Below are 26,298 nucleotides of genomic sequence, written 5' to 3'. Positions count from 1 at the left end.
CCCTTTGTGGATGTTCTAACTTGACAGTATAATACAGATTAGTGGCACTCTGTAGTGAGATATGTAGAAGAGAAGATGTGTGTATTCGCATGTAGAGTTAGGCTTACAGATATACCTATGCCTTATAAATATTACTTAGCTTCCCCCCACCTTTCTGCCCGTCAAAGAGGCGGTGTGCTTCGCCCGTTGTGATTCCCTCAGGGGCGAGGACTGCCCTGGCATTTACACACTAATAAAAACAATCATGGGAAATATGTTAATCTGCCCAGCTGTGGTTGGCTTAAACAAGCTGTGCTCTTTCAAAAAGGCCAGATGCTTCTGTGAGTAATCACCTATGGCAACTGAATCCATTTAATCATTGTGGCTCAGTATTTGACCCATGCTTTAAACACTGTTCAGAGTTACAGAGAATGATATCAGGCTTTTTTTGCCATTGGGTCACAGAGCTGAGATTATCTATTCATGTTTCCAAAACAGTATTTTACAAGTAACAACCAAAGGGGGAAAGCATCAGCCGTCACAAAGCTTGTGACAATCAATGTGACAATTACCAAGTGGGAATGACTCTGTTTAACAGTGCCAAATGGTAGAACTGATCAGTTATCCAGGCTGGACTAATCCTGGTAAACCAGAACGAATCATGAAATGAGCTGAGCTCTTCTACAGAGCAGTGTATCCGGTATGGCTGCTGGAACTGGGCTGATAATGGCTGCGAGGGAAGGAATTACTCAGGCTCGTACAGACCTAATATGCCTAAGACAGAAAAATACATAGCAAGGTACAAACACTAAATGGCAATAATGCATGCAACATGAATGTCATGCTCATCTACATGAAAAATAATGTGTGTGCACTTCTTGTACAGACTGTAGAAAATTATGAAAATGAATCCCCTCAGGAAAAATAAGAAGAAAGGAAAAAGAGGAAAAACTACTATATCCACTCTATTTGTTGTCACAGTTACAATCCTCTGGTATTGGAACAGCGAATGAAGCATGCAATTAATGAAAGGAAATAAAGGCAAAGTGAACAATACAAAAGATAATAATCAAAATAATAATTAATACAAGAAAATTCTAATAAGATAGGAAAACAAAACAAACGGCAACAAATGAATAAATATGTGCACATCACTTGCATGGAGGGATGATTATCTTTAGACTGGAAATCACTATGGGAATCTTCTTGGCACCCACTGAACCCAGTCAAATCACATCTGCCTTCTTTACACAGTGTACACAGCTAACTGTCTATTACATTTGAGGGTGATGTCAAGGTCCTTTGCTGGTCATTAGCCTTTAATTTTGCTCTGTTGTCCAAGGAGATAACACACCAGAATAAAATGTACATGCTCAAAAGCACAAATTTGAAATGTGTCGGACAAGGGTTTCAAAAAGCACACCTTCATAATCTGACACGCAGAAACATTAGGTCAAGTATGTGACCCTTACAGTGACTGGTTCCTTCTAGAAAAAAAGTGAAAACACAGCAGGGGCAGCAGACGTGGATGTTGTAGTGCGGCCGTAGTGATGGGTAATGATAAACAGCAGTTTATAACATTTGTTTTGGTGGGAATTATTTTTTCACATTCTTTTTTATTTCTAACAAAACACCAACAAACTAACAAACAGTTAGCCGGGTGTGTGTGTTCTTCAGTTTGGCTAGGAGGATCAAATGACGTCAAAACAGTGACATAGATGTATTTCTGTCCCTGGTCCTTTTTTAGGGAGGTGGCATGTGTGTGTGTGTATGTGTGTGTGTGTGGGGGGGGGTCACATGTTGCCAGGAGCAGGAGTGACAACCTTGTGGCTGAAACATGTCTGCCAGTGTGTGTGTGTGTGTGTGTGTGTGTGTGTGTGTGTGTGTGTGTGTGTGTGTGTGTGTGTGTGTGTGTGTGTGTGTGTGTGTGTGTGTGTGTGTGTGAGATGGACTGTATTTAGTCACGCTAAGGGGCAGGACAAAGATACTAAAACAGAAGCAACAGTAAGTGACAAGAGAAGGAAGGGCAAATTAGGGATTAGTCATTATCAAGTGGAGAAGTGTAACACACACACACACACATATACAGCAGAGCTTCATCACCTCTCCAAAGGTCTCTACTAACATTCTCTGCTTCTCGGTATTTGTAGCTCATGAAAATCTATGACCACCTTTGTGTGTGTGTGTGTGTGTGTGTGTGTGTGTGTGTGTGTGTGTGTGTGTGTGTGTGTGTGTGTGTGTGTGTGTGTGTGTGTGTATGTGTGTAGTCTACAGGGCAGACATCTTTGTCCTCCGTTCAATACTGCTGTCAGCGGCCCATGAATTATGGAAGTGTTTGGAAGTGACAAAGCACGGCTTACAGCCAAGAGACACTTTTATTGAGTCGTGTGATTTGATGTGATGCGTGTGCATGTGCATGTGTGTGTGTCTGGGGGGGGATTTTAAGTGTTACTATGGTTGAGATGAAAAGACCACCTCTTTCTCTACTCATCCCCACTTTTCCTATTTGTCTCTCTGTTGAGGCGACACTGCCATCCTCTACCTTAACATACAGCTGTGCCACAACAAAACAAATATCGGTTTGAATGAGGTCTCCTCACTGACAGCTAGGAGCATGGCACATTCGTCCCGGTGACATTGACTTTACTGGTTATATGGTTATTTTTAACACATTTTATTTAATATATTTCATAGTTCCTATCTGGGTCCTGTTGCTCATTCAAGACCATGTAACTGAAATACTAAATAAATAGGTCATGTCACATAAGGTAAACAGTTTTCAGTTTTCGAGGCAGTTTGTTTATTTTCTAGAACAAAACTGTTCCCCATTAGGTTACTATAGCAACACATTTGGATGAAATTTAGAGAAGAAACTCCGAAACCTGATGTGTTAACAAATTGCATGAAGATTTCATTTCTCCATCACTAGAATAATTAAATAATAATAAAAGAAGAATTGCATGACAAATGTATATTATATATAAATAATGTAAATATATAAGTAATATTAAATGTAATAAATCTTAATTACATTTTTACATGTTCATCACATGAAATGGTTTAAAGGTTGAAACCAATGTTACCTTGAAGTTCTGGGCTTTGAATTCGTTCACACACGCAAAATGTTTTGGACATACATTTTTTTTTCTTTTAACATCAGACTCTTTCCAATAATGAATGCTTCTAAAGCCAAACCAAATGCTGTAAACTGCCTTTAATGAATCTGTAAGTTACATATTATTTGGACACAAAAACACAATATATGCTGCAAATGTTACTGATTAAGAAAAACAGTTGTTAGGTTAATTTAGAGATTACAGTCAATGTTTGAGCATTGGATGCAATAATTGTTTTACCAAATAAAAAGGAAATATATGCATGGTTTAGATTATCACTGTGACGAATAAACAGTTAAGATATACATTTAAAAAACACACAAATAAAATCTCTCCCTGGTCTGTATTTCTGCGACTCTTCTGATCACGTTGAGATTTTCCAGAAGAACGCTGAGATGTTAAGCTCTACTCAAAAAAAAAAGAAAACAGGTCTAAACTTCCAGTTCGCCTGTGAAAACTTTGTAATGAAAACATAACTACATCACAAAAAGAGCCAGGAGCTCTTATAAGCACCACACACATACACACACGTCCTCACAAACACACGGCGTCTGTGGGCATAAACTGAGTGTGTTCCCTGAAATGCCCTAAAGTTGTTATCTTAAAGTGGCATTGTGAAGCTTGAGGGTGGAAAGATGCGTGACTTGTGGAGCAAATTTAGAGTGTCCCTTAAGAGTTTAGTACACAGCACACACACACACACACACACACACACACACACACAGACATGGCCGTTAGCCATCATTTTTACTTACTGTGCCATAATTAAGAGATACTCTGGAGAGTTCTTGTTTTTATCATTGCTAACTTTCTCTATTTCCCAGAAGGGAATGTGATTCTATACGAGATGATGAATGTGTGAGGAATCAGATCACACACATACAAGTAACGCTATTTTTGCATTATTACATGGTTGCTGTCTGGAATCAAACCAGAGGCATTGTGGTTACACGATATGCATCAGAAATCACTAGGCAACAAGGATTCCCATGTCTTCACATTATTTAGGAATTCTGTTGCTTCTCAGGTCGGACTTGAGTCGCATGTCTAGCGTAGGGAGAAGTGCCTAAATGTCCTCAGCTCACCTATCCTCTTCTCCATCGCAGTCCCTTCTTTTTATAGCTCTAACTTTCTAGAACCATCCATAAAGCCCACTCAGGTTGAACCTGAGGCTGGCACAATAATGGCCACATAAGATGGAGCAGTAAATAGAACTGAAAAGTGGAGAGGAGAAATGTATGCACCTTTCTCTGCTGAAGTGGAAAACATTGACCCAAGTTTAAATCATTGACGAAAAGTGAGGGAGAGATACTTTCACAGAATTACAGCTAATTTTCTACAGCATTGGAAAACTAAATCTGTGAAGTTTTTTTAAATGCAACCAAACTATTGTTTGGTATTCAGACTGACAAGCAGTTCATTCAGGAGAGTCAAGTGAATAAAGTAAAGATATAAGTTTATTAGAACAGATTATGTGAATATTAAGTCTTGGCAAAAAGTCTTTGGCGCTTAGACTCTACAGGGAGATTTGTAACCGAGGAGCAGCAAGATAAATCCCAAGGAAATAATGAGTGAGCAGGCGTGAGAGGAGTGAATGGCATGCAGGCTACATAAGAAATAAAACTACAGGCCTACGCATAAGGATATCTTGACTGAACTATATGCTATAGCTTAATTTCCCTAACTGAATAGTTTTAAATGATACTACCTGCTATAATTCTTCAAAAAGCTTTTTATATATATATTTTTTACTATTATGTCCTGAGCTGCTTTTCTTTTATAAATAAAGAAAACAATTCCCCCTCCCCATGAATAATAAGAAAAATCCAACAAAGCGCTGATTTCCAGTGGTTCCTTTTACTAAGCAAAGCAGTGGGATAATTTCAAGAGAAAGAGAAGAGAAAGTTAATTCTTTTTTACCTTTTCCATCAAAGACGTTCTCATCTAATCTGATTTTAGTGTGAGGGGAGGATTAGTAATTGCAGGAAAGTTAAATCAAGTTATTAGGGATGATTGAAGATTTGGATTCATTTAAATTCAGCCTCATATTCAAATGGACTTATTTTGTCCTGTACGTTTGCAACTTTATCTGAAATAGCATTTTAACTTCTATCCTATAAGATATAATTCTCCAAAGCCTCAACACCCGGCACCAAGTGGTACACAGCACTAGTTCACCACCATGACACTTGTGAAACTGCACCAGGTCTCTGGGCGCTATCATTGTATCCACACAGGTCAAGATGTCTTCAGCCTCAGCACTTCATTTCCCTTCATTAGACCGACTCTCTGTAAAGCTGTCCACAAGGATTTGACATCAATTCTAATTTGTTGCACTTTGAAGTCTGAATTAATTCACAATTACTGGGAGAAAAAGAACGAGAGACGCGGATGGAGAGGGCAGTGAGAATGAGTGGGTGTATAGAAATGAAACAGAGTAGTGAACAGTGGCGTTGCAGTCTTTTGAATGCAGAGCAGGCAATATCCATGTCTAAAGGCTGATAATGATGATAATATTTTTGTGCAATTATCTTTTGGCATGCTCATTTTATAATAAATGACAGTTAGTATTAATGTAGCTGAATATGAATTATATTCACGGATGCTTGTGTGGAAGTCTCTCACTGACAGTGTTGTGTTGATGCAGTTCAACCATCAGAGGTGTCGCACAAGGACAAGCTGAGCTTTAATAAAAGGCTGATATCTACATTTTTAATACATCCTGTGCGCAGAAGAGGACAGAGGTGAAATAAAAGATGGGCTGGGCCATTGTGAAGAAGATTTACTGAGTCACGTCCATCATTACGAAGAGCCTGGTACAAAGACAGCTTTACAAGGCTGTTAAGAACAGACAGAGGCGAGGGGTTCAGACACAGGGCTTAGGATTGAGTGATGAGAACAGATATGTAAGAAAGTTCATCTTCTTAGCGATGAGACTGGAAGATCACACTGCACACCATCTAATATAGGTTGACATTTGCAGTGTGTGGCTAATAATTTAGAGCAGAATCTGACTGCACAGGGATTTGTCTCTTACTTGATTGTCTGGATTTAGACTTGCCTTGGTTACAAAATGGGGGGTAGGGGGTGCGCGGTCACGGAAGGCTTGTATTGTGTGGACGCGCTGGCAGTTTTGTTGTCATTACTTAGAATTCCTCATGGGGGCGGCAGAAAATATGCACTATAGCTTTAAACAGGGTGTTCATTTAAAGAAACAACTGAACACTGTGCTCATTTTTCCTTTATCTGGTTCTGACGATAGCCTTCCAGAACTTTCTGTAATTGGTCCAAAAGTCTGAATAATTCAAAAAATATTTCACACTAGAAATGAGAGGAGCCGTGGTTTATTTTGATCCAGACTGAGACCACCTCTGAGACCAAGGTTCGGCTGTTTGGTCCGGACCGTGGCCCAGGTCAGGTTTCACACCTGTAATTCATATTTCATAATTCATTCGGATTTGCTGAAAAAGCAGATGCAGAATGTGGTATTGTCATACAGTGTCAGAAACTTTTTTTTATTTAAAGACACTTATGGTGACATTTAAAAAGAAATCCAAAATAGTACAGTATTAGTATTATTAGTATTAGTAGAACAGTTTTCTTCCAGGTGGTGTAAGTTTTCAGTCCTGGCACACGAGTAGCCTTATTTGTCGGTCTCATGTCTCCTTGTGCCCCAGCACAGCATCGTAGATCTTCCCAGTGAGGCGGTGCTGGATGTCGGTGAAGCCGACGGCAGCCAGCAGGGCAGCGTACTGAGCAGCTGTCCTCTCTTTGCCCTCCGTCTGTACCAGCATGTTCAGGGAGTAGAGCTGCACCGTCACTGGGCCAGAGCCGTCCTCATGGAGCAGCGCCTCCACCAGAAACACAGCGCCTCCTGCAGGATGGGCCAAAAGGTCAGCTTTGTTTGTGTGGTTGTTCCTTTTTTTTTTTCATTTGTTTGTTTGTTTTCTCTTTCTTGGTTTCTTTCTCTGGCTGATTCGACAAGTTTCCTGACAAAGTTTAGCTAGCTGGTGATAGCTTTACTGTTGCTTTACTGCAGAATTAGTCTATATTCACGACGTTCTATTTCCGGGATTGCTCCGTTCGTTTGGTTAACTGCTCCTCAGATCTCGGCAGGGTAAATCCAGACAGCTAGCTAGACTATGTGTTCAATCTGAGTTTTCTGTTGCACGACTAAAACAACTTTTGAACATAGACATGTTCTACCCAAACAAATTCCTTCCCGAGGCTATTTTGCAGAGGCGCTGTTGCTCCGTCTGACGCTTAGCCCCGCCAACGACGATTGTGATTGGTTTAAAGAAATGCCAATAAACCAGAGCACGTCTTTCTCTCATCCCGGAATGTTGTGTGGACTAGCCAGACCCTCCTCCGCAGCGCTGTGGAGGAAGGTCTGGCAATGCGAGACTACAGCAGAACTGATAAAGCTTCTCAAAGACCTTTTTCATTGCAGATATCTTGGCTTGTCAACAGGTGTAACTAATGCAATTGTTAATTATTGCATTGCATTGCAATAATTGCTGGAACAGAGACATCATTAATGTTATAAGTAACACCTGTGGTTTTCCTGCTAAGTCAAAATGTCTGCTACAGACTACTGTCTGAGAAACTACTTCATAGTAGGTTGTATTCTCTGTCCAGTGTAACTAGGCTTCCCTAATTAGTTTATTCCTTTGTTTTTCTTCCTTCCTCTTATACACACACACGCAGATACACATTATTATAAAAATGCATGAGAGGGTTTTCTGCCTCCTAATAACGCCTGCTGCTTCTCTGTGTGTGTGTGTGTGTGTGTGTGTGTGTGTGTGTGTGTGTGTGTGTGTGTGTGTGTGTGTGTGTGTGTGTGTGTGTGTGTGTGTGTGTGTGTGTGTGTGTGTTTTGATCAAAGTCACAAGGACAGATTTTTCTGGGATCAGCTGCATTGTGGGATACAATCTGCCATCTCATTTCAAGCAGGAGAAGAAAAAATGGTACTCATCCCTTTCTCACACACACACACACACAGAAACCTGGTTTGCAGGCTTTGTAGACTCTACTGAGTAGCTCTATGCAGCGTTCATCTGTCCAGTCGTGGAGGATTCTGGCAAGAATATAGAGGTCAGCTTTTGGCAGGGGGTCTTTGAAGAAGTCCCCTAAACACACACACACACACACACACACACACACACACACACACACACACACACAACACACACACACACATATATATATATATATATATATATAGTATATATATATATATATATATATATATATATATATTATATATGGGGAAAACATATTCAGAATTCAAATGCACTGTTAATTATTTTACATAATTATTAATTCTGTTGACAAGCCTTTCAGTAATGAGACAACATTAATAACAGGCAATTAAATTACTGGGTTGCATACTCAAATATAATTAATACAAATGGATGATGTCTGTTGTAATCACTTGTCAAAAGCATGTGACCTTAAAGGAACACGCCGACTTATTGGGACTTTAGCTTATTCACTGTAACCCCCAGAGTTAGACAAGTCCATACATACCCTTCTCATCTCCGTGCGTGCTGTAACGCTGACTGACGGCTCCAGCAGCATCAGGCCAGCACAGAACATGCAGGTGAATGGTTCCAGTAATCCTACTGCTCCGGGTGTGACAAAGTAGTCAAAAAACAACGTAACATGAGACACAGCCATCTTCTAACCGTAAATAGACCGGGAACTATATTCTCAGACAGGCTTGCTTGAAGCAAATCATTCCGCCCAAGTGCTATATTCTTCCGCCTGAGAATATAGTTCACAGTTTGTTTACGGTTAGAAGACGGCTGTGTCTCATGTTAAGTTGTTTTTTGTACACGCTGTGACTCTACAAATCACAACATGTAAATAGGAACATGTTGGCATTATTTTGTCACTTATTCAGTGCAGTAGGATTACTGGAACCATCACCTGCATGGTCTACTGTGGCTACTGGAGCCGTCAGTCAGTATTACAGCGCCCACGACGAGATGAGAAGGGTAGTGTATCGACCATCTAACTCTTAAAAGTGAATAGCCCCGGGGGGGTGTATCCTTTAAAACATATTTCCAGCTACATGTTTTACCCCTGTATAAACTAAAATGTGTATGTGTGCTTGTCCCCCATTCAATATGTCCTCGCTCTCCATTATAACTATGTGACCACAATTGTTTAAACTAACATGAAATAAAGCACACAGAAGTCGGCACTAATAAAAAAAAAACAGGGACAAAATCAGTACATTTTCTTGTCGTATTTTCCATGTTACAGCTCCCGTTGTGTTCAACAAAATCGCGGCTATGAGAGCAGCATGAGAGGCAGGAATTGATTTCAGCTCAGGGTTTTCAAGATCACAGGCTGCTGTGAACTTTTTTATTTCCACATTAGCTGCTTTGTTGGAGAGCTGACACAACACAAGTGTGAGGTATAAATTGGAATAAGAATATTCTCAGTCCTATAGCAACAGTTCAGTGGTAGCTTGGAGAAACACAGGTGATAACATCAATAGTGTCTATTTTCAGATCAGAGTTGCACTTGATTGTATATGAACTGAATACTGTGCACACATGGAACTGAATTGCAGATAAACCCACATATACTCTGAAATTATTTCATCACACCATTTCAGTGTGAAATAAAAAAGAAAACACCAACTCATCTTCTCTTTCATTGAAAGAAAATGCTTCACAATATGTTTTCTGTCTTCTCTTTATGCTTTTAGAAGGAAACTAGACTGATGGTGGCAGACTGGTAGAATTCAGTTGGATTTCAAATTCCACACCTCAACTCAGCACTTATTCTTAAATCAAGCACACACAACACTTTTTTTTTATCATTGTAGTATCATTATGGGAAAATCCAAGAGCCCTTTTATGAAAGAGGTCCTTTACCTGTCGCTGAACATTTGCTATTGTTTTGGAAATACAGTAGTAAATATTGCATTTGTGGGGACTATTTTCACCAACAGAAGTGGTGCACTAGTGAGTATTTATGGCACTACTCAAAATAAACTACAGTGCAAGTGTTCATGTTAATGAAGGAACATGTTGCCCAGTGCGACAGTGTTGCGCACAGGAAAAAGCTACACAGTCAAAACTTGTTAGTTAGCAGAATCAATTTAATGTTGGTTTTGGTCTTTTCAGGGCATTTGTTGACATAAAGAATAATTTTAAAACCAGCCAAGACCCAGCCACTTGTTGCTCATGGCTGTGGGCGTGTCAGTATTTGCAAGTAGCTTGTTCATTAGCAAACATTGTGTAAATTAGCAAGCTACAATTTCTCCTACAATTTACGTAATGTCGTGCCAAGTGGAACTTTGTTTGTATCTGTAATCGTCCCGGTAATGAAGGCCAGGGACATAAGAGGGATTCCAAAAAGTTCAAGAATTATCTTTACCTCTACAGAAGTGCATCCACATCAGGAAAAGACCAAACTCACTGGCTCGCCACTGCTTTTTTTATTGTTTTCGGTAAAGCCATAGCCGACAGGCTAGCATGCATTTTGACATAGTTCCATTTTTACAAATATTATTTAAAACTTTATCTTATTTCTATTTTTGCATATGATTGTGTGTGTGTGTGTGTGTGTCTGTATATGATTATAAATGTCAAGAGATTTCGCCCAGTTGCAATGGCGTTACCTTCGTGGAAGCTAATCCTCTGGTCGGCCTCCGTGACAAAGTGTTTCCTTGACATATGCACCACCTTGGGGAGGTCAAAGATTGTAACTCTGCATTCTGGGTAGGCTGACGTGCACTGCTTGGCTAATGCCCCACTGCAGCCTAGAGAGAGAGAAAGAGCGAGTGTTACATTTAGTTGAATGAATACACACAACCTTCATTAACAAGGTAGTGCATCACTCACACACAACGTGCACACGGAGTCACACAAGCGGAACAGATGCTTTCAGGTATGTACCCATTATTTATTTGCATGATTGGTATTCAGATGTATGTGGCTGCTTTGGGATTATGGTTCATCTAACATTCATGCCAATAAAGCAGACTGAATTGAACTGAATATAGAGTGACTGAGAGACAGACACTTTATACAGAAAAATGGCAGAGCTTGGCTGTCTAGGATCCTACTAAGAAATCTAATCTGAGGAAAAGCAAAAACAGATGCACAATTTGATTGTTATCTGACTGAAACTTATTTCACATGCATTTGAATATTAACCTTTACATTTCAATGCATTTGAAAATGGTGATACTTGCTGCATGACTTTAGGGATGGCAATGTCTGTCTGTTCCACCACTTTGGTCCAGAACGAAATATCTCCACAACTATTGAAGGGATTACGATGGAATTTGATAAATACATTCATGGTCCCCAGGGAATGAATCCTACTGACTTTGGCAATCCCTCTTTGAGCACCACCATGAGGTTCACATTTTAGTTTTTTATTGAAATGTCTTGACAACTCATCGGTTAGTGCAGAAAGAGGATGAATTGTACTTTGGGAATCCAACTATTCATCTAGCGCCATCATCAGGTCAAACTTTTATTTTGTCCAATACTTTGGTTTATGACCAAATACCTGCAAAACATCAGTGTAAATTAGCAAATGGTAGCATGCTAAAATGCTCAAATAAGATGGTGAACATGGTAAACATTGTACCTGTGCATGTTAACACCAGCATTTATCTCAGCCTCACAGACCTGCTAGCATTGCCAAAGACTCTTAGTTTTGCTCTGCTTACTGTCCTCTTAGAGAGAACTGTAAGTCATTATAGGGTGGAGGTAATACCTGATTATTTGAGTGGAAAATAAGGTATTGAAATGAGCATACAAACACACACCCAAACACACAAGGGCGGAAATAAGGATTTAATGTGAAAATATGAATATTTCTCCTTGAAGCTTTGGCAGCATTATTATCCGCATTTGTGCTTCAAAAAGCAAACTGAATTTTTTATTTAAACAGTGAGAGTGAGAGAGAAAGTGTATGATATGGATAGATAAAGTGATAGAAGAAGAATGTGTGAATGGTAAAGAGTGATGGGAGGGCAGTGAGGTGGAATACAGGATCTAAGGATCTCATAAACCTACAAAGCCACCAAGATCAATGTGTGTGTGTGTGTGTGTGTGTGTGTGTGTGTGTGTGTGTGTGTGTGTGTGTGTGTGTGTGTGTGTGTGTGTGTATGTGTATGTGTGTGTGTGTGTGTGAAAAGAAGTCTTACTGCTTCTGTACAGATAAATACAGAAGCAGCAGGTCGTGTTAGGAGGAAGGCAACACATGCCCTTTATACACGTACACACACCCCCCCCCACACACACACACACACACACACACACACACACACACACACACACACACACACACACACACACACACACACAGGCTCTCACAATAAACAGGGGTTAGCATAGGACAAAAATCAAAGAGCAGCGAGGAGAAGCAAAACCAAACAACACGCTGTACAGGACCCCGAGCTAACCTGGCTGCCTCAGTTTGTTAATGGAATCCTTTGTTGGGTGTTTGTGATTGTTACAGTCTCTTTTGTTTTCTCTCTGTTTACTTGATCTGTATGTTATCTGATATAGATTCATTTGTACAAATGTGTGATCACTTAATTAATAAAAACCACCAAAATCTAGTGTATTGCGCAATACTAGTATGTGCTGGTATTTCTAAATGTCAGTTTTACTTACATATTTTTGGGGGGCTTGAATCATTCTCTTAGAATACTGGCTGTGTAGGTTCTCCATCTGTAATGTGTCAACAACTGGATGCATGTGACTAACTCTCCATTCAACTGTGTGGAGGAACCACTGAGAGGGAACTCCACTGACTTTACACAGAGGGTTATCTCAGCCTCGGCTTGGGACTACAAACGGGGGTAATGGAGTTTGAAAGACATGGGCATTTACCGCAGAGAGGGTCCAATGAAAGATTATATTGAGATACATTGTGGGAAGTGTATAGGATCCAGCATTTTTGGAGCTTGATTTATAGGAACTAAAAGTAAGGATATATACTGAGAAAAAGTCATGATACCACAATGGAAGGAATAAGGATATCAAATTCTTTTTTTTTGTCTGTCCCTTGCAAGTCCCTCAACTTGATGGTAGTGCAATACTAAATCTGTAATCTGTATAAATCTCAATACAGTAAAACTGCAATCTATATAAATCTGGATGACTGGTTCAAATGTAAACTTTGTAGAGTTGTACCGCCACAGAGAACCAGAACATGCTCTCATTATCAAGCTGAGTGACGGGTTTTTTCTGATGTGGTTAAAAATGTGGAGTAAAACTTAAAGTTTTTCAATTATGACCACCTGATAAACAATTTAGAGGTGTGAACATTTTAGCCAAGAAACAATTCTATCTATCTATACTTTCTATCATCATATATACTTACATATTTATTATATACTATCAGTACTTTCAATCCATAGCACATTTTACCAATTCTTGTTTGCTCTTACTATGATAAAAGTTTGGATGCATTCATTTGGAAAAGGCTTCCATTGTGGTATCATCATCTTTTTCTTATGTAAATTATGTGAATACTTTTTTCTGTTTGTTACACATAGCAACATGAAGCAGATGGCTGTTTACATAAAAGAAAACATTATGCTTCAGAACCATGAATATCATTTCCTTAGAGTTGCAGTAACCTTTAAGTTGATTATTCATTTTTAGACAAAACATACCATTGAAATGTGTGTTAAATGTCACATTAAAATAAAGCTAGGGCTTCCCACAGACAGCCAGTACAGAACAAACCACCTTCATCATATAAATGATCAAGACTCTGAATGCGAACACAGACTGGCTGATACCTGATTTGGATTAAAGTCAGCAAGTTGGCAGAAAGTAGGACGGACAGTCAGAGGGACAGACAGAGAAACTGGCAGAGCACTTGAGCAGCAGGTGTGTGCAGACACAACAGATGCTGTGTGAGAGACAAAGTCCTAATGGGACACTGCAGTCACTCCCTTCACACTCCTGCTGTCCACGTGCACACTCTGTTTGGTGGTGCACCTTAATGCATAAACATGAACACACAATCCTCACGCTGAGAAAGTCACAGAGGAGAGGAAAGAAAAGACAGGAGGACTGCCCTGGATGTGTGTCTCTGTCTGTTAGTGGCTTCACAGCTCCCCTGTGTGGTCAGCTGCGGTGTCACACACAGAAGGTGGCCACCCATGGGTGTCAAATAGAGTTTGTAGAGAGAGCCACTTGGCGTTTCTTTGCCTGACTGAGCACACTTGTTTTAAATCATTAAAACAGAGAAAAATGGAGACTCACTTGTCAATAAATAACTTGTTATACTCAACATGTTTTTCTTAATTTTTTTTTCTTGATTAATGTTGAGGCACTTTTACCCATTATGTTAAACTAAAATACATTCAGTCTGGGTTAAGTGTCTGTACAATGCTTGTATCCCAACCTCTAACCTGATTTAACTCGGTGGGAATTTGGGGTTTAATGCTTTGGATCATTTTAATATGATTATAACAGAGTATAGTCTTGCATGTTGACAGCCACAGACTAATAGAATATTCATTATTAGAAATATTATTCCTATCCAATTACTGCTATGTTATTCATCCATCATCTAGCTACTGTCTGTTTTTGACCAATGGAGGAGTGCATGAGTGGAGACAACATTCAGCTCTCAGTTCAGTACACAGGATGAGACAAAATGAAACAGAGCTGTGAACATCTCTCAGACAAAAGCTTGTTTCCCCTATCATTCATATCAAGACAGGAGATGAAACTCTTGTGACAACAGAAGATTCATTTGTACTTTTTTTTGTTTTTGATCCTTCTCTGTTCATTCTTTTTCTTCTCACTTTTTTATCCTTGTGCCCTTTGCTCTGTGTGTACACCATTTGTTAAGACAATCTTCTGTTTCAAAGGCACTTTATAAATAAATCGGATTTGACAAAGAAGAGCACACACAGGAGATCAGTCAAGGAAGCTACCTTTTTACCTTTACATATTTAAAGACTAGGCTGCAACATCTTGCTTCACATTTTATATTCACAGCTGTTCAATTAACCAGTCTCCTACTGTTGAACAATGGATGAAAGCTACATTAGTCTGCAGCAAATTGGAGTTACATGATTTCCTTTCATATCTATTGGCATGTGCATATTTCTTGTATGCTTAAGAAATATCTGTTGATAGGGCATTAACATCAGGATAAGGCTATTCAAAATCACATATAGTAAAACATACTAGGGCCATGTCCACATTAATACAGCTTTATGACAAAACATTGTTTCAAATTCAATATCTAACTGAAATACCGCAACAACAGGAAAACAATTATAAGTATTTATTCTCTTGTTTGTAAAACTACAAAATCATGTGTTACAGCCATTACCTGGTAAGGAGAACAGTGGAATAAATAGACTGTTGTGACAGACATGGCTGGGTTTCACTTGGTCTCAGCAGGTTAAACTGCGCTGTTGTCTCCAACTCTGTGAACACTTATTTTGTTTTCAGTGTAGAAGACAAGTCTTTTTATTGACCACTTTCTGTCTCAGCTTTCAAACAAATGCATGAGTATAAAATATTGATAAATAGTCACATAGGTTACATGTGAACTATGGCTAACAATAATTAATGCACCATTACAATAGTCAATCAAATAACTATTTGAAGAAAAAAACACTTAAAAACTCAAGCATTAAACAAATTTGAAACACCCAGACCAATAAGTCAATGACAAAACCTCAGAGTTGACTGAGACAGAAAGTTGCTGCTATGAGGAAGTACTACTCGTCTGTGTCAGTTAAATGTCAGTTTTTGCAATCAACAAACAAAGTGTTTTCTGCCTGTTGAATTTTTTTTTTTTTTTTTTAAATAGTATCAACCCCATGTGTTTGTACACTGTATTTGTTGTTGTTTTTTGTATTTGTTCAGCTCTTAAGAAAAATACATTTTTTTAACATAATATCTTCTGACAGATACACAATAATGTAGCACTTGGCTGAATTTGTGACAGGATAACTGGATATGAAAACTCCAGGTGGAGGTGACTTTGAGTTGTGTGTGTGTGTGTGTGTGTGTGTGTGTGTGTGTGTGTGTGTGTGGGTGTGTGTGTGTGTGTGTGTGTGTGTGTGTGTGTGTGTGTGTGTGTGTGTGTTGGGAAATTTGACTGATTTGCTTAAAGTTATTAACTCAGAGAAGCTGGAGGGGGGTATAATAAAGGTCACAGTTGACTGCGTGTGTGTTGTGCATTTCTGTGCATACACAAACTGGACTGTATTAAATGTGTGAGGCTTAGCCAGCTGTCTCAGAGTTAACACATGTGGGCAACTATTTTAAATGTTAATGACTGTGAACCCACACCCTTATGGAAATTAGATATGGTGACATGAAAAAAACACACGCACACACACACACACACACACACACACACACACACACACACACACACACACAACTTACCACCAAGGTCACAAATTATCTTGAAAGGCGAAAGGTCGAAGGCCGTGACCACATCTTTACCACAGATGTTCCAAATGGAGTTCATTAACTGCATAAACTTCAGCATCTCCTCATCAGACCTAGACACACACACACACACACACACACACACACACACACACACACACACACACACACACACACACACACACACACACACACACACACAGACAAAACAGTTAGTCATGTCAGTACAGCCTCTCTTTCATTTCAGTCTCTGTGTATTAGGGCTTACTTTATCATTTTCTGACACCTAAGGTTGTATTTGCTCTATGTCCACAATAAACAGTAGAGCACACACACAGACACACACATGCTGTGTCGCCACAGGGAGAAACTTTGTAGATGAGGAGAGGGACTGAGTGTGTGTGTGTGTGTGTGTGTGTGTGTGAGTGAGACAGAGAGAGAGAGACAGGGTGCTGCAGAATAGAAGAGCCTGTGGTGACTGCTGCTGCTCTGAGGAATCTCCACCTCATCGCCCAGCACTCTGACCTGCCATGGGGCTACACGCACACACGCACACATGCACACAGAGTATCCTCTGTTCACTAGAATTGTATTAATCCAAATTTCACAGCAGCAAAGTGATCTGCCATCTGTTACATGAACCAACTTCAGATGACACAGTGACCTCCCGAGGAACTTTGAAAGTGACTCATTGTTGCGGCTTCAGACTCTGATTACATCGGATGTGAAAAGATGAAATGACTGTGAGGCCAAACAGCAGACTGTCAGCTTTAATTTGAGAACATTTTGGGTGCAATTTATTGAATGCCCCCCAACGATAACATCTGCAGGCCTTTTTGTCCCTGGTTGAGTACATTTACATGCACATAAACTCATCCTGTCTCCAACCATATTGAGGAAAAAAATGCTCATCCTGGTTGTCTCTGTCCTTATATACATCGTTAGAACATCATCCTGGTTTGTGATCCGTCTGCACTCTGCACAGACATGTTGTGCACTCCCTGCTTGATCACTACAGCAGTCTTGATGCTTTAGCCTCTTCATTATTATCAAACAATAATAGAAGACAAGAATGACAAGTACAGTATCTTTTAAAGTATGATCCACTTTGACTTTAATTTCACTTCACAGATCATTACATAATTAGTTTAGTAGATTTTTAAATGTGTTGTTGGTGGATGCTATTGTCCCATTGTGCTGAGACACATTCATGAACATCTTGTAGAACAAAAAAATAATGTATCGTAATTACAAACTGCTTACTCTTCACTGTCTCTTTATTTGTAGACAAATGTAACAATGTCATTGAAAGCTAGTGCAATTCACATGTCCTTTCTGTCCATTCATGTCAGTGTCCTTGACTCAGCTCTGTCTCATCCACTGTTTCTTCTTTGATCCTACCACAGGAGGGCGCCTAAGCTAGACATTTTCAAATTATTGTGGCTTACATTTCTACATTTGAAACAGGCAGTAGCATTCCAAAGTTGCAGTTTGATGTACTTTTTTCAGCGCACACAATCGTGTCATTTTTTGTCAATATAAAATGGTATACTAATTGCCAAAATCTTATATTCAAAGACAATTCGTGCACAGTGTGCATTTCACAGCATTAGGATAACCCAGGTTTCACGACTAGAATATAAATTTATCCAGGTATGTTGTCTGGATAAACGGAAGTACATTTCCAGGATAACTGCCTGGCTCACACGTTGGATGTCCTTCACTGTCCGCTCTCTGTGTGTTGCCGTTCTCAAACAGTTTGCTTCGGGAAACAACAATAAACTTCGAGCCAGCAAGCTACATGCTGAAAATGGCAAGTTTTTAAGAATATGGCTCATGCAACAAGGCAGGCCTGCTTGGTTCTTTCAGGGAATGATTGTAAAGATTTACAAAGAAAATGTTTACTTCATTTACTCTCTAGCTGGGACGTTTTGGGACCGATTGGTGGGGATTGCTATGGACAAAGTACACACAGCGATACACAGGTAAGAGCAAATTAAGTTTAAGCATGTATCTAGCTAATTTATATAGCTCATGTTACTGTATTGTGTGAACAGTTAACTTCAATTTAATATTGTATGTAGCGTTTTCTTTTGCAGGGTGCAAAACAAGTTCCTTCCAGAGACCATTTTGCACAGCCACCGCTGCTTTGTCCCGAGCTTAGCGCCGCCCGTAGCATGTGGATGGTCTGGTAAAGCGAGACTAGTGTGATGTAGACCTTAGTCCACAGCGCTGAGTTAGATCTGGCAATGTGAGACGAACAGGTTTGTTACCAGCATATGCTCAAACTAATAAACCTAAAGAATCCAATCATTGATGGATGGTTCATACTCATTGTGTAAATATATATATATAGTACAGTTTTGCCTTCACTCTGCGGTCCAGCTCACCCCAAACCATCTCGATTGGGTTCAGGTCCGGTGACTGTGGAGGCCAGGTCATCTGGCGCAGCACTCCATCACTCTCCTTCTTGGTCAAATAGCCCTTACACAGCCTGGAGGTGTGTTTGGGGTCATTGTCCTGTTTAAAAATAAATGATGGTCCAACTAAACGCAAACCGGATGGGATGGCATGTCGCTGCAGGATGCTGTGGTAGCCATGCTGGTTCAGTATGCCTTCAATTTTGAATAAATCCCCAACAGTGTCACCAGCAAAGCACCCCCACACCATCACACCTCCTCCTCCATGCTTCACGGTGGGAACCAGGCACGTAGAATCCATCCGTTCACCTTTTCTCTGTCGCACAAAGACACGGCGGTTGGAACCAAAGATCTCAAATTTGGACTCATCGGACCAAAGCACAGATTTCCACTGGTCTAATGTCCATTCCTTGTGTTTCTTGGCCCAAACAAATCTCTTCTGCTTGTTGCCTATCCTTAGCAGTGGTTTCCTAGCAGCTATTTGACCATGAAGGCCTGATTCGCGCAGTCTCCTCTTAACAGTTGTTCTAGAGATGCGTCTGCTGCTAGAACTCTGTGTAGCATTTATTTGGTCTCTAACCTTTCCTGGGGCGGTCCTCATGTGAGCCAGTTTCGTTGTAGCCCTTGATGGTTTTTGCGACTGCACTTGGGGACACATTCAACGTTTTCGGAATTTTCTGGACTGACTGACCTTCATTTGTTAAAGTAATGATGGCCACTCGTTTCTCTTTACTTAGCTGATTGGTTTCTTGCCATAATATGAATTCTAACAGTTGTCCAATAGTGTTGTCGGCTGTGTATCAACCTGACTTCTGCACAACACAACTGATGGTCCCAACCCGATTAATAAGGGAAACAATTCCACTAATTAACCCTGACAAGGCACACCTGTGAAGTGAAAACCATTTCAGGTGACTACCTCATGAAGCTCATTGAGAGAACACCAAGGGTTTGCAGCGCTATCAAAAAAGCAAAGGGTGGCTACTTTGAGGAATCTAAAATATAAGACATGTTTTCAGTTATTTCACACTTTTTTGTTAAGTACATAATTCCATATGTGTTCATTCATAGTTAGTCTTCAGTGAGAATCTACAATGTAAATAGTCATGAAAATAAAGAAAACGCATTGAATGAGAAGGTGTGTCCAAACTTTTGGCCATACTGTGTATATATATATATATATATATATATATATATTATAGGTTAGTAACTATCTTCCATTTATCAATAGACTGCATTTTTTACTTGACGTGTTTACGTCTGTATTTAATTCTCTAGTTTTAATTATTTCAATAAACACTCAAGGAATTCATGTGATGACCACATCAAGGAAAGCATTACAACCATTTCAGTATTAAACCCCTTATCATGTACACAATTCCAAAACTACTTTTACTTTTCAAATTCCATGAAAATCATATTTTTCTGTAAAGGCTGAAGCCATCAGATGTATCTGGGTTTGGACAAAATAATAAGTTATCTTCCGTAAAACTGCTTCCTATGCAATGTCTTGTTTTTTAAATCTCAACAGCTCTCTAAATCCACACTCTCTTGCGAGTCCAAATCTTTTCTGCTTTCTCGAGTATGAGAATTCAAGCTGTAGACGGGACTTGGCTGTAAATTATTCAGGTGTAGTACACAGCTGGTTAAACGGCAATGAGTAAACAGGAGTCTGAGTCATCCAGCCAGCTATGAATCATCCTGCTCCTGCTACAGCACTCTAAGAACGCAGCGAAAGTCTTCAGTGGTTGTTTCCCCCTTGCTTATTTACCCACAGTATTCACAGGAGAAATCAGCGGGGACAAACAACTGCTACTCCACATTAAATCAATTGTGCGCAGGTGTTGAAATTTTTCTTGTGGGGTATTTTCATTTGCAATCAATTAAAGCTGAATTACATATTCATCTGCACAAGGGTGTATTACATTATGTGTGCATGGTTCATATTTTGAATATTCTCATTTTGCATTCAAGTTTTTGTGAGATCATCTGTCAGCTGCTTATCAAAAGGATACAAGAACAAAAATGAATCAACAATATCAAATACAGAGATAATTTAAAGGCCCAACAATCAGCAAAATACAAAACATAAATTGTGTGATGTGTAAAACTCCAAAGAAATCAAAAAACATTCACATGCAAAGAAATATGTCACATTTCAACTTTCTGGTTCTACCGGCGTGATGTGTGAAGCTAATTCATACATCTGCACATTGGTGTCGGTACATTTCATTTTACGGTTTACAAATGTAAAATAATAATGGAAATGTGCATTTTAACAGCTGTTTCATCTTCCATTTGTGTGCATCAGATCCCCTTCCATTTTATGTACTGGTTGTCCAAATCATGCCATGATGAGGACAGGAAGGGAGGATGTTTAGCGAGTTATTCCACTGTGGTATAGTTTTGACAGTCTCTGTTGCTGTGGGACTGGCAGTGTTCTACAGTAGGCTACAGTGCCTCTGGCAGGCCAATCATGACCGATTAGCAAACAAGGTGTGAAACTTTGAGCGTGTGACCCCTGAAAACTGCTGACCAGCAGATCAGTGAAGCGTTAAAACTATGGGCACTGGGCGCCCGGACAGCTCAGTTGCTAGAGCAGGCGCCCATAGGCCTATATAGAGGTTTACTCCTCGATGCAGCAAACTGGGGTTCGACTGTGACCTGCGGACCTGTGCTGCATGTCATTCCCCCTCTCTCTCCTTTCATGTCTTCAGCTGTGCTGTCGAATAAAGGCCTAAAAATGCCCCAAAAATAATCTTTACAAAAAAAAAACTATGGACACTAGAAACCCTAAACACACGAGACCTCAAGGACAATGGCAGATTTATTTTCTCTCTCTCAGCTCCAAGCTTCCTCACATCACTGCCCACACCCTCTCTCTCTCTCACACACACATCCCCTGCCTCCTAACAAATCCCATGAGACTGTTTTTAAGGGGAAAAAGAGAGAGTGACAGACAAGCTTAAGATGGAGAGACGGGTGGAATGTAAATGAGCGACAATGTGTTAAAAAAAATTTGTGTGTGCATGCATGCTGGTGTGTGTGTGTGTATGTGTGTGTATGTGTGTGTGTGTGTGTGTGTGTGTGCCACAAAGACTGCTTCTTACCTGTAGAGAGCTTGAAACAGGTCGTTCGAGGTGACTCCAAAAGCCTTTTCATACTGATTTCTTCCCTCTCTAGAACAAGGCAAAGGCAGAAATATTCATTAATGGCAACCACATTACACAGTGCTATATGTATTGGGTATATGTGACTTATTTGATGATTTTTCACATATATTTGCTAAGTGAGTGTACAAAATGTGGGGTCTAGTTATTGATCTTCTCACTACTTAAAATCAGCTTCATCTCATCGCCACAGTTTGACGTGGATCAAATGTGCTGACATGAATTCACGATCATGCTGTCGTCTACTCTAGGTGAATTCACATTTTTTTGTTGCACACTCCCACATGGGAAGAATTAGTCATTTAGATCAAGGTGCCTTTATCCTTTAGATATCATCTTTACTTCTGCAGTCATTTTTTTCTTACAGATGGTCTTCACTCGTCAGCCACAGTGAATCCAGTCTGAGAGCGGCTGGCTGTCCTCCCTCAGACATTACAATGAGACTAAAATCCATCTTCAGACACTGTTCAAACAGAAAAGGAGGACTAGAATCCACATCCTTCAGCTACAAATCAAACGTGCAGTTCTCACAGCCCCTCATGGCCCACCCTTGTGTGATTTGCTCTTGGCTTGCTCATTTAATTGAATACTACTTGTGCATTATTTACAGTAGCATTGTCTTGGTATTATTTTTTAAGCAGTTATGGTTTATTTAGTTATGTTTATTACTCCCCCTGTAGCATTTTGTGTCCCCAAGTTACATTTTGTAAATTATATTTTGGTCATTAACAATTGTTCTTCTACAAAATAATCTTAAATTATTACAGGTCATATTAAAGGGATATTACCTGGATATCACAGCACAAACTGCATGGCCCTGCACGACAACAAGTAAAGGCTGTTTCATGCTACTGCGTCGATTCAACGGCGTACCCGTATTTGTTAGAGTTTAACAAAAGGTAATATGTAGAACATTTGAAGGAAAACACGTTCCTTTTTGAAAATACTCCAGCTAACAGGAAAATATCTCTTGGGAACTAAGGTTTGGGTGATAGACACCAGTTTCTCAGACATCTTGAAGTCTGACAGGAATTAAACCAATTAATCAATTGATTAATCACCAGAAAGAAAAATAATTTCAATTATTGATTAACTGCTTTTGAAATGTCAAAAGATAGCTGGTTTCAGCCTCTCAACTTTAAGGATTTGCTGTTTTTCTGTGTTTTATATAATTGTAATTGACATTAACACTTTGGGCTGCACATAACCTTGTGCTTATTGTGATAGGCTTTTGTTACCATTTTCAGACATTTTATGGCCTATACGATTAAACTTTTAATTGACAAAAAAATGTAGTTGCAGCTCTAGGCCATGCTCAGTGTACTGACCTGACAGCGTCGGTCAGGTAGTGCCAGCAGAGGTAGATGGTTCTGGAGCTGTACTGGATGGATTGGTAGAGGGATACAGGACTGGAGCGGGTCAGGTAGACACTGGCCTGCTCTGTGTTACTGTAAAACACTGAAACAGGTGGGAGGGGTGGAGGTATGAGGAGGAGACTGTGAGGAGGTGACTGTGAATGAATCACTGCAGGTGTTGAAACAAATGTTTGACCTTTTATGTCTATGTGGGAGACAGAGACTGAGGGAGAGGTGTGCATGTAGGTGGTGCAATGTAATGAATGCCTGTGAATATGAGAAATTGACAAAAATTAAAATGTAATAAAAGACTACTCTGATTTTTTCCCCCTTCTACTGTATGTATGCGTTTCATTGGTAATTTTTGTGAAATTCTATTTAAGTTTGACACATTCATATCCTTTTCAACCCTACAGTATTACATTATGTAGTACTGAAACACTGTGAGAATTATCATTACTTTAAGTTCTACTAATTATTTAGAGGGACAAGTTGTTAGTCTATTTATGAGCTATTATTCTTATTTTAGCTGTGTGTGCTGACCTCGTCCTTTGTCCTGGTGTGTGTTGAGTAGCTGCAGGCCGGTGCAGGCAGCCAGCAGTCTCTGTGTGCCATCCAGACTGGCTCCAATCGCCTGACTGATCTCCTCTGCAGACAGGGGACGCTCTGAAGCCAGCAGCACATCAAACACACCCAGCTCGCATGAGGAGAAAATGGTCTGGGTCACAGACAGAGAGAGAGAGAGAGAGAACAGAGTAGAATAGAATGCTCTATCTGCAGCACCATCTCAGAGTTCACTAATTAAATGATCTGATCAATGAAATAATAGTCACATATAGCACTATATATTTACACTAATCAGGAGAGCACTATAATGATGCTTCAGTTATTTCAACAGAAAGACCAAACGTTCCCATGTGTCTACTGTAGATCATTTGTTGTGCTTCATTACACTCTGCTGAGTAGGTCACTATCAAAGCACAGTAAAGGATTGAAACAATCACATTGTAAAGAGCCATTCAAACGGTCACAACGGTTTGACATATAGAGTGTAGCTGAACATACAGTATATTTCATTGATGTATATGTGGGCATCAGTAATGTTTTCATTAGTAGTCTTATATGCTGCATACTCTCCATATATAATATTTAATTCTTTTCACTTTCCTTTTACACCTTCTCATTTATTCATTTACTGTCCTCATTTTCTTGTCTGTCTCCTTTTACCATTTGCTCCTGTAACAATATGTTTACGGGGATCGTTCAATTAATCCTTGATCATCTAGTATCTATTATAGTGTAGGTAATAGTAAATTGTAGTTAATTGACCTGAGGTTGGTGACAAGGCCCCAAATATAACCAGAAGAAATCAAATAATAGTACTTTATGTATTTTTCAGTTAAGAGACTTAGGGCTGCAATTGATTATTTTCATTGTTAAATCTCACAATTATATATATGTCCAATGGAAAAAATGCTCATCACGATATTCTGGAGCCCAAGGTGGCATCTTGAAAATGCTTTTCTTTGTACGGCCATCAACTTAAAACACAAAGATCCCACAACAATCACATCAGTTAATAAATAAAAAAAAAAATTAACAATGGATTTTCTCTCAATTGACTAATCGACCAATCAAGCTCTTAAGAAATGCTATCTTGTGGCTTTGAAGCTATTGCAATTTCAACTTCCAGGAATGCTTTTAACTCTCAAGCTGAGGAGGAGAACACTATTGTGTCAATAACTGAGTAAAGATGTGTATGCACTGCACATCACAATGTCTTACCTTGGAGATGAGGAATCCTTCCATATACTCCAGTATTTTTCTGGGGTACGTGTCTGCAGCACGTGTCCCCTCAGAGGAACCCGTCTCTTGACTCTCAGCCATGGCCAGGACTCCTCGAAAAGAAGACTCTGAATGTTGCGCTCTTCCAACCTCTTCTACATGCAAATTGAACTTTCCTGCTAGTTTGTATTACTCCTGAGGCCCTTCAGCAGGTGTGTTTGAATGGCAGTGCAGACTAAAGCGATAGAAAGTACCACCCAGCAGCAGCAGTAGTGGGCTAAGCTGATTACAGCCAGATAACCCAGATTAGAGCAGGGGCTTAGTCTGCATTGGACAATGAAACAACTCTCTGGCAACATGCTGCTGCCTTATTCATTATCACTCACACTCGGGTGGAGACATTAACTCAGGGCATTCTCATACCAGATCTGTTTCCCACAGTTTTCATGACCCCAAAAATGTGATTGATGCTTCTGGAATACCAAACCTCTGAAGGGAAACTGTGTCTTATAAAAGTAATACTCCCCTTCTCTTCTCCATATGGCCTGATTGCACTTACACTGAGTGACTAATGGTAGCATCCGACCTAATGACAAAGACTGTCATGTCCCATGCCTTGATGAGGTTAAAGAGACACTCATCAATTTGACTATTATTCGTCCCCACAGTTCATTAAACCAGCGGTGTATGGACGGTACACAGATACAACAGCCGGAGTTGGGTAAGTTGTCACCTTGATCCTTCACACAAGGGTTTGAGGAAGTAAGTTTGTGTAGAGATAACATTTCCAAAAAATGACCAGAATCACAGTGTTAAAGGAGAAAGTTATGGTGGCAGAACATCGTTGTCAGCTTGGATTTTTTTTATTTTAAATGTGTACGCAAGACATGCTCTAGTAGATCATGAGCATACAGTACACATAACAAATGGGCTTTGCTGTGACAACAATGTCGATGTAGCCGTGTCAACAAAACTATTGGACTTGACTTCCCCAAAGCTGAAATACAGCAAGATGTATGATGTATGTCCAGTTACTAGTAAGGCTAAAGAAATGT

At 39.8% G+C, this 26,298-nt stretch overlaps 1 protein-coding gene across 1 annotated transcript; it reads right to left on the bottom strand.

Annotated features, from left to right (window-relative positions):
- Positions 1-5,862: 5,862 nt before the first annotated feature.
- Positions 5,863-25,583, bottom strand: asmt (acetylserotonin O-methyltransferase). Its single transcript, XM_039817389.1, has 8 exons — positions 25,244-25,583; positions 24,002-24,176; positions 23,432-23,561; positions 22,044-22,112; positions 16,508-16,626; positions 10,735-10,875; positions 8,102-8,224; positions 5,863-6,969 (listed from the first exon to the last, which is right to left on the bottom strand). The coding sequence occupies exons 1-8, from the start codon at positions 25,343-25,345 to the stop codon at positions 6,752-6,754; spliced, it is 1,077 nt and encodes a 358-aa protein (XP_039673323.1). The 5' UTR covers positions 25,346-25,583; the 3' UTR covers positions 5,863-6,751.
- Between the last annotated feature and the right edge of the window lie 715 nt (positions 25,584-26,298).

The sequence above is a fragment of the Perca fluviatilis genome, chromosome 12, assembly GCF_010015445.1.
Source record: "Perca fluviatilis chromosome 12, GENO_Pfluv_1.0, whole genome shotgun sequence".
Lineage (NCBI taxonomy): Eukaryota > Metazoa > Chordata > Actinopteri > Perciformes > Percidae > Perca > Perca fluviatilis.
This window is presented reverse-complemented; position numbering and strand designations above follow the sequence as displayed.

Excerpts from the sequence above, each read along its gene's own strand:
- asmt (XM_039817389.1), bottom strand. The coding sequence starts at position 25,345 with ATGGCTGAGAGTCAAGAGACGGGTTCCTCTGAGGGGACACGTGCTGCA. Across the intron at positions 24,177-25,243 it reads AAGGATTCCTCATCTCCAAG|ACCATTTTCTCCTCATGCGA; the intron begins GTAAGACATTGT and ends TCTGTGACCCAG. Across the intron at positions 22,113-23,431 it reads TACCTGACCGACGCTGTCAG|AGAGGGAAGAAATCAGTATG; the intron begins GTCAGTACACTG and ends GCCTTGTTCTAG.